This window comes from Galeopterus variegatus, unplaced genomic scaffold, assembly GCF_000696425.1.
Source record: "Galeopterus variegatus unplaced genomic scaffold, G_variegatus-3.0.2 Scaffold3254, whole genome shotgun sequence".
NCBI lineage: Eukaryota > Metazoa > Chordata > Mammalia > Dermoptera > Cynocephalidae > Galeopterus > Galeopterus variegatus.
The window spans coordinates 182,360-191,909 of record NW_007729365.1 but is presented as its reverse complement, the minus strand read 5'-3'; the positions used below and the strand labels follow the sequence as shown (position 1 = coordinate 191,909).

The window sequence follows — 9,550 nt, the reverse complement described above, 5'->3', positions numbered from 1 at the left end:
TTTCTGGCAGCAGCAGACCCCATCCCCACATCCCCTCCATCACACAGGGCTCTGATACCCCTGTGGTAGTTACATCGCAGCAGGGCAGCGGGGAATGGGCCCCAGCAATCAATTGTCCAGCGTTTTTACAGAGTGGGCTGGCTCGGCTGGTGAACTGCTGGGTGATTTTAAATGACCCACCAATGTCCATTAATTAAGTGACTTTTATTTCAATAGTAAAGGTATTCCCTTTTCAATCCTCCTATAGCCTCAAGAAGAAAGTCTGACTTTGGTTTTAATATGCCTTTAATGCCTTTCTTGCACATGCTAATCTTTTAACAAAGAGAAGACTCAACTTCCTCAGGCTGTCTTGGGAGAACTTACTTTGTTTAGTTTCCAGGTTGCCTTCTATTTACTGAGTGTGAAAGGGGTTTTAAACTTACGTTGGTATCATAAAGATTTTCCTCTAAAGTGAATTTAATTTTAAAATGTGGATATTTGGAGAACTACATAAAGTAAGTAATAGTACAAGTGGGATGGGGATATGGCAAAAAAAGTAAAGATGGTACTCAAGGACTCAACTTTCAGAGTGGTCAATCAGATCCAGCTCCTTCGTGTTAGAGATGGGCTAACTGAGCCCCAGGGCTGGCCGCGAGACTCGGGTCCTTTAGCAAGCTGGAGGCCCAGCTGGGAACAGAAACCAGTCCAGGTCTTTTCCACTCCACTTTTTTGTTTCTCCCTTTGATGCCTGTCAGAGGTTGAAGGAATGATATGCCTTCGCTGGCCTGCCTGGCGTGTCCACAGGGACTGGGCTGGAGGAAACCGTCATCTCTGGGGCACCATTTTGGAAGCTCTGGAAAGTCATCTTTGTACCACCAATGGTTTTCCCTTCATCTGTCCAGTACTCAGAACTCCATTGCTAGAGGCTCCCAGCATGAGAGCTGGCCTCAGAGAAGGCGAGTGGAAGGCTGTGCCTTCCCGCTTCTGCCAGGGTGCCCGCTCCCTAAATGGAGGTGTCCTCCATGCGTACATCCCACCTTGAGCTTCTGCTCTGATAANCGCTCCCTAAATGGAGGTGTCCTCCATGCGTACATCCCACCTTGAGCTTCTGCTCTGATAAGCCTTTATTTTCTATTTTTGGAGGGGAGGGCGTTCAACTTTTAATTCTATCCCATGGTCCTCTCCAGCCCCAAACTCCGGGCTTCAGACCTGCATTTGAACTTGGCGGTGAGAAATCTCCACCTGGGTGTCTGCTAGTTCCCTTGCACAGGTCCACATGGGAACCACCGTTTTACCCTTTAAAGGGAGACATCCTCCTGCCTTCCCTGTTTCTGTGAAGGGGTTGACAGAATACTGGGTCTCTTGGAGTTTGGGGATAAACCTTTTTTCTTCTCCATTTCTGAGGACAGAATCTTTACCTTTAACCAACAGCCACGGTTAGGAGTAGATCAACTGCAAGGTTGATGTAGAAAAATAGATACAGAGGATGGAGAGAGTGGTCCAGAGATGTTGACTTGGAGGGGAGCCGTGGGTATGAGTGAGAAGAGAGGGGTAAAGGGCAGGGCTTGGTTGGGGAGCGAGAGGTTAGAATATACCAGGAAGATACTCGAACTTCCAAAGTCCCTTTTCCTTCATCAGCATTTACAGTGAAAACACTAAAAGCTTTCACCAAATAAGCAGGGATTTTTCTGAGGGGGCTGGGGGGTTCCATCCAGAATCGGATGACTATCTGGCTAGGTGACAGAACCCTTTCTAGCATCCGGTGACCCAGATATCCACGGGAAGGTCAAACTCACGAGACCTTTGGTCAATGTGATGGGCCCAAAGTAGTTGGTGTCCATGATCTTTTTGTCGAGCTCCAGAGAAATCTTATGGGCAGGTCCTTTCACCTTCATGCTGGCATTGTTGATGAGGATGTCCACGCAGCCGTAACAATCCAGGACTTCCTTTGCCACATCTTGGACACAGCTGATGTCCGAGAGGTCCAGTAGGATCAGCTTTGGGGTGAATGTCTGCTGAAACAATGAGAGAGTCAGGGCCTGCATGAGATCACCTCCCTCCTGAAGACCAGGGGACCCTCAATCTAAGAGCCAGCAGCCCTTTAGAATTGAAAGCTCATGGAATGACTGCAAAATAAATAAAGAGGAAGAAGCAGAAATAACTCTGGGATGAAGGAGATTGATGGAGACTCCATTCCTAGGGACCAGGGAAGCAACAGCAACAAATCCAACCTACCTTTATTTTCTATTTTTGGAGAGGAGGGCGTTCAACTTTTAATTCTATTCCATGGTCCTCTCCAGCCCCAAACTCCGGCTTCAGACCTGCATTTGAACTTGGCGGTGAGAAATCTCCACCTGGGTGTCTGCTAGTTCCCTTGCACAGGTCCACATGGGAACCACCGTTTTACCCTTTAAAGAGAGACATCCTCCTGCCTTCCCTGTTTCTGTGAAGGGGTTGACAGAATACTGGGTCTCTTGGAGTTTGGGGATAAATCTTTTTTCTTCTCCATTTCTGAGGACAGAATCTTTACCTTTAACCAACAGCCACGGTTAGGAGTAGATCAACTGCAAGGTTGATGTAGCAAAATAGATACAGAGGATGGAGAGAGTGGTCCAGAGATGTTGACTTGGAGGGGAGCCGTGGGTATGAGTGAGAAGAGAGGGGTAAAGGGCAGGGCTTGGTTGGGGAGCGAGAGGTTAGAATATACCAGGAAGATACTCGAACTTCCAAAGTCCCTTTTCCTTCATCAGCATTTACAGTGAAAACACTAAAAGCTTTCACCAAATAAGCAGGGATTTTTCTGAGGAGGCTGGGAGGTTCCATCCAGAATTGGATGACTATCTGGCTAGGTGACAGAACCCTTTCTAGCATCCAGTGACCCAGATATCCACAGGAAGGTCAAACTCACGAGACCTTTGGTCAATGTGATGGGCCCAAAGTAGTTGGTGTCCATGATCTTTTTGTCGAGCTCCAGAGAAATCTTATGGGCAGGTCCTTTCACCTTCATGCTGGCATTGTTGATGAGGATGTCCACGCAGCCGTAACAATCCAGGACTTCCTTTGCCACATCTTGGACACAGCTGATGTCCGAGAGGTCCAGTAGGATCAGCTTTGGGGTGAATGTCTGTTGAACCAATGAGAGAGTCAGGGCCTGCATGAGATCACCTCCCTCCTGAAGACCAGGGGACCCTCAATCTAAGAGCCAGCAGCCCTTTAGAAATTCAAAGCTCATGGAATGACTGCAAAATAAATAAAGAGGAAGAAGCAGAAATAACTCTGGGACAAAGGAGATTGATGGAGACTCCATTCCTAGGGACCAGGGAAGCAACAGCAACAAATCCAACCTTGAACACACAGTAGCAAGTCTCAGCTTCTGGCCAGGGTTCCAGAACGGATAAATGCAAGTGAGGATCACCCCTCATAGTGGTCCTCTTTGGAGGATGTGCACTGAGTCCAGTGGTGACATCATTTTTTTTTTTTTTTTAACATTGCTGAGCTTTATTTTGGAAATTGCTTTCCAAACTGGCCTAAAAGCCATGAGAAAATCCATTATAGTACTTTGTAGTCATGTTCTGTTTTTGACCAAAATCATGTACTCCGTATATTTTTGGAGCACTGACTATATGCCAGGCACTCTGTTCAGCCCTAGACTCTTGCTATAATCAAGACTATTGGTCTAGAGGAGGGCACAGATGGGAAAATTGAGGATACCATGTGGTAAATGCAATCCAGGGTTTGATAAACACTAGCTCTGAGATATGCCGTTGAAGGGAAAGTTCCCTGTTCAAATTTGTTTGTGAAACACAGACTGTTCTCCAAGCTCTTTCTGGAGATACATAATGCACATTAGCATATCAAAGGCTCTGAAAAGTCCTGCAGTAAAGAAACTAGATGAGCTTGGCTTAACTCAGTATTCCCATACAATTGACCAGAGAACCTCGTTTCCCCGCAATACCTAATAACATCCTAAGAAATACACTTTGAAGAGTTCTGTGTTGTCCCATTTGATCCATCTCTTTAAATGCCAGACTAAGCTCTGAATTACTTTTGGCTGTTTCCAAACATCAAATCCAACCTCAAGGGTAAAGATTAAAAACAAAACCAAAAAAAGTCAAGAGTTCAGATCCCTGTACTAACTAGCCAGCTGCCCAAAAAACCCACAAAAAACCACCCTGAAGAGACCTCTGAAGGCAATTCCCTAAATAATGCTCCAGAAATGCTTTGAAATCTACAGCTGCATTAAAATGTGTTCACTCCTGGGTGACCCCTTGGAAGGGGACCTCATTTTCCTGATTTCTTTGAAGGAGATATCATTTCATGTATATAAAAAATAAATCAGCTGTAAGTGTTTGTAATCACAACCCATACCTGTAACATTTCCTCTCTTCTGGATCTTTGCTGAGTCTGATTCATGCAGGATCAGGGCAGGGGTCAGTGTCTAGAGAACACATTTCTGGCATGGTGGGTGGTGACATGCAACTCCCTATCACTGGTAGACATGCCTCAGTCCAGGTCCTTGGGACACTGCCTCACATTCCCCCAAAGCAATCACCAAATTTTCTCCACTTGACCCAGAGCTGCTGCTTAACAATCCATGGAGGCTGAGGGTGCCCAAGGAGTTAGCCAAGCCGACTGCTGGGAGGACAGGTCCTTGGGACACTGCCTCACATTCCCCCAAAGCAATCACCAAATTTTCTCCACTTGACCCAGAGCTGCCGCTTAACAATCCATGGAGGCTGAGGGTGCCCAAGGAGTTAGCCAAGCCGACTGCTGGGAGGAAGGCCTTACCTTGCTGGGGTCAGCCACGCTGATCAAGGCTTCATAGAGGATCTCTAGCCTCTCCCAGCTCTTTCCACACAGCACCAGCCTCGCCCCACCCGTGTGGAACACCCGAGCACACTCTGTGGGGAAGAAGGAAGGAGGCAGGGCACACTGTGTGGATAGAGTCACTGACGGTGAGCCCCCTCTTTGGCAGACTCAAGAACTCAAAGAATTTAAAAGTCTTGCATCTTGAAGTCCTTTAGAGGTCATTTCACTCAAGCCCCTGCCCCGGCTGGAATTTTCTGTTTCCAGCCTCAGCTTGATTGCTTCCTGCGAAGGAGACAGTGGGTAAGGAAGCCCCTCCGTTGTTGGCTAGTTCTGATTATTGGCAATTCTTTCTTATTCTGAGTGGAATATGACCCTGTCCACCCAGCCCTCCAGGACCACAGCTCTAAAGAGATCTCAATCTGAAGAGATTGGAAACAGCCACTATGTGTTTTCAGACCAAATATCACCAGTTTCTTCCAAATTTTCTCTGTGGATAGTGTTAAATAAAAATTATAGGAGGACATTGTTTTGGATTAAGCTCCTGCACTAAGTCCCAAAAGACCAGACTAAAAATCAAAACAGTCACGCATGCTGAGTTTCCACAGCATCAAACTGAAACCAGGTTGTTATCTGACCTTCAAAGGATTCAGGAGAGAGAGATAACAGGCGATTTCCCAAACAGGCCAGTTTCTCTCTCCAATTGGCATGAGAATAAAGTTCCCTCTGTTTCATCGTAGCCCGAAGTAACCTGATGTCAAACCATCAGTTGTTTTTCTGTTGTTCCGTCTCCTATCCTCACCTTACAAGGAAAGTAACTTTGAAATGATCGATCTACTTTTTGTTCTTTGTTTCTGCTTTCTTCAGCTCTTTTTCTGTCTGTAAAGCCAACCTCCTCTGCTCCATTCATTGGAACATTTATTCTATTTTAAGGAATGAAGCGTTGCCTGATTCTAGAATCGTGCTAAAGCCAACTGAGATCTTTAAACTACATTTGTCTGTCTTTTGACAATAAATACCCCAGCCAGGGTTCTTTTTACATAAAAAAAGTAAACCTGCTTTCTGTCTAAAGCAGAATAATTAATTCACTTTGTCTAGAGTAATTAATTTTACTCTGGACTAATTTCTGACTCACCCAGGATAGGACTTTCTCAATTGGGTAGTAGCTGGTAGACCCACAGCGTTCTTGTGCAACAATGACACTGATACTCGAAAACAATTAAAGCTCACATATTTTGAGAATTTACTTGTTCTGGGAACTGTTGAAAGAGATTTACAGATATTAGCTCATTTAATTCTCACAATAACCTTATGAGGTAGTCTCTTAGGGTGGGTTCCTAGAAACAGAATCTGAGACAGGCATTCAGGTGGCCGGGATTTACTGAGAGGTGCTCTTCAGAGAAAACCCATCAGGGAGGGAGGACCTGGAGTAGGTGCCAGGCAAGGATGTGGTCTCAGGAAAAGTCTAGCCTCAGCTTGGTCCAAGGAGGACTCTGGAATCCAAACCTCACTGCAGAGCTGTCCCACCTGGAAACAAAAGGAAGGGCCAGCCTTTTGTACACCTGTGCCAATTGGTCACTGACTGTGGGCTGCCCTCTGGGGGTGGGTGCACAGGCTATGTAAGTCCTGGGCAAGGCAGCATCCCCTGGCAGAGGACAAAGTCCTGGGGAGAGGGCATCTGTGAGCCACTAGCAGCCATATGCACAGCAGTGGGGGAATGGATCACATGATCAAGCACAGGGACCTGGGAGAGGCCCCAGCAGCATCTACTCCAGGGCGGTACCTATCACTGTCTCATTTTACACGGAGAAGTGGTAGATCCGGACTGACTGGGCATATCAAAGGTGAGCCAGGCAGCTCAGGGCGCCACTGGAGACTGGATATTGAGTGCAATGGCTCCAAGTGATCTGGTTGTATGATTTTCTCCCGCGGGGCTCAGTTGGAGAGATGATGGTGGAGAGAAAGTGGAGAGAAGGGGGCCAGCTGGATGGGACAGGTGGCTGGGGTTTGATAAGCGGGCATTGTGGGCAGGGGAATTGTGGTGTTGGAGAGAGAACAACTGAGGTGCTGAACTATGCAGCCTAAACCAAATAGTAATGGACTGAAGGCAGAAGAGGCTGATAGAGCGGAAAAGTAGAGGCCTCTAGGGGAGAGAGGTCTCAGTGAGGGCCAGAACAGGTGCTCTGGGTGTAACTGAGAGAGCTGGAAGGAGGGAAGCTGCGGCCAGCCTGCTGACTGATGGGGACCTGAATCGACAAGTACCTGTTTTAGCAATATCACCCTGAACTGTTAGGACTGCAGAGAACAGAGGATTTCTCTCAGTGAGAAAGCAGCTGTCCATGATGATTCTGGATGGCAAAATTCAATAGATGTTAATTCGTCTCCGAGGTAATTCCATGCAATAAATCAAGACCGCAACAGATCTTAGAAGGTGATAGAAAGATTCTAAACATTACATGGAATAATTCGCAAACTTCAATTGGAATAATAAATATGAGAAAAAGCAAAGAACATTTTGAAAAACAATAGTTATTAAGATAAGCTACAGAAATTAAAGGAGAGTGTTAGCAGTTCAAGTATAGATAGAAATATTGATAAAAATAAAGCCAAGTATTGATAAGAATTTAGCATATGATAATGTTAGTGTGTTAAATCAGTGGGAAAAGAACATATTATTTAAGAAGTGGTACTTGGATACCTATTTGGGTGGGGAAAAGCCTAGATGCATTATACCAAAATAAATAGTTAAATGTAAAAACAGAACTATGAAAAAATTAGAAGAAAGTAGAGATCAAAATATACCCTTGCACTGGGGAAAAATTTTCCAAGCGGGCACCGAAGGAAGAAATCATAGCAGAAATGATTTATAAATTTTATCCTTAATAAAAGGATAAATTTTATCTTTCTTAGAGCAGAAAACATAAATAAAGAACAAGACAAATTGAGAAAAAGTGTTTATAACCTATATGTCAGAAAAGGGTTAACTTATTTAGTATACAAAGAACTCTTACAAATCAGTAAGGAAAAGGGATAAAGACCCTAAGTAAAGAAGTCGGCCAAGGAGATGAGTAAACAATTCACCAGAGAAGCACCAAGGGCGAGTACGTGGAAGACGAGCCAATACCAAGGACAGAGAAATGCAGATTAAACCACGGCACTGATTTTAATCAGATAATCAAAACCAAAATTGGTAAGATACAAGAAAAGGGACTTGTCACACGTTCACTGCTGGTGGCAGTATAAATTGCTACAGTCTGCCAAGGACAGAGAAATGCAGATTAAACCACGGCACTGATTTTAATCAGATAATCAAAACCAAAATTGGTACGATACAAGAAAAGGGACTTGTCACACGTTCACTGCTGGTGGCAGTATAAATTGCTACAGTCTTTGGAGGAAAAACTTGACAGTATTGCAAAAGTAAGTTAAATTTCATTTATGGGCATTTATTCCGAGGAGATGATTAAGAATGTCTGCATAGACATAGTTATAATATCACTTATCTCCGTACCATTGATACTTAGCAGTAAAGCGTTGGAGAGAGTACATCTATACATAGAATATTTTGAAACTCTGAAAACTGATGTTGCAGAAATGGGTCTACTGATTTGGAAAGAAGTTCATGATAGAGTAAGTTTCCAAAAAAAAAAATTTAAAACACTGTGTTGACTGTATGTGTATGTATGTTTATGTGTATAATGGGATGTTAAGTTATATCTATCTATAATGTGACACAATATTAAGTTAGAAGTTTAACTGAGGCTCTAAGATGAAATAGATATAAAATTCCAAAGCTACGTGCCAGCCTAAGATGCTGATTTTCAGAAGAAATAACTGAAACTCTGTTTTATGAAGACCCCCAAATAGAACACAAATGGTTCAAGGAAGAGGAGAGAAATCAGAAATAATTTATAAATTTTATCCTTAATAAAGGACTTTGAAGGAGGATTTCTTGGAGAGAACTGTAATGTCAGTGTTAGCCCATGGGCCAGGGTTGGGGCTCTGCTTTTTGTCCTATTACCTCCATCCTAGAGAGAAGGGCACCAGTGGGGTGGTTTGAGCAGCATGGTTCCCTGCAGCTGGAGGTGGGACTGATGTTTGTGTCACATGAACCGAATGGGCAAGAGCCTGTGGCCAGCCAACTGCCCTGAGGGCAGAGAAGAGAAAAGCTGGGGCTGTCCATGGGGATTGGTTGGTGGCATCAAAGAACTCAGATGACCACAGCCCAGATGCTGGCCATGAGCCGGTTGGGAGCTCTTCTGAAGTCTGCCCAAGAGGTTCCTCTTAGAAGGGTGGCAGGCTCCAAAAGAGAGGGTCTGTGTGGAGTAAAGTGCCCAAGAACCAGGGGCGAGGGGGATGGAGCAAGAGGAGGAAAACTGTATCCCCCACATCCCAGAAGTGCAGATGGACATCCCCAGGGAGGCCCCTGAAGAAAGACCCACAAAAGTGCCCACAAGAGGAACGATCGGACTTGTAAACATGTGCCCTGCCCGTGGAGCATGAAGCTATCCTGAAACACTGCCAGTCAGCAGGTTTTTTCCTTGCTCTCCTATGTCTCATCCAGAAACAGCCAGCTGGAGAAAGGAGGAGTGGGGACGGGGAGAGAAAGCTGAACTTCAATGAAAAGGACACGATGATCAGGTATGGGACTGGGCGTGCCAATTTCTGAATAAATGCTATTTTTTGGGCCCTACCATGACCAATGGTTTTGTGTAATCTAATAGTGATCAGAAAGTCCTGAGACTGCCTGATTTTTTTTTTTTTT

General features: G+C 44.9%; 1 protein-coding gene across 2 annotated transcripts in view; it reads right to left on the bottom strand.

The window, feature by feature from the left end:
• DHRS7C (dehydrogenase/reductase (SDR family) member 7C) overlaps positions 1-9,550 on the bottom strand; it is a 22,835-nt gene that overhangs the window by 8,136 nt on the left and 5,149 nt on the right. The window contains exons 2-3 of one of the 2 annotated variants that reach the window (XM_008584393.1): positions 4,768-4,880; positions 2,893-3,103 (exon numbers count right to left, since the gene is read on the bottom strand). In XM_008584393.1, the coding sequence (XP_008582615.1) occupies positions 2,893-3,103; positions 4,768-4,880 (324 nt within the window). Of the gene's footprint in view, positions 1-1,780; positions 1,995-2,892; positions 3,104-4,767; positions 4,881-9,550 lie in introns of both variants that reach the window. The other variant, XM_008584392.1, reaches the window with a different exon arrangement.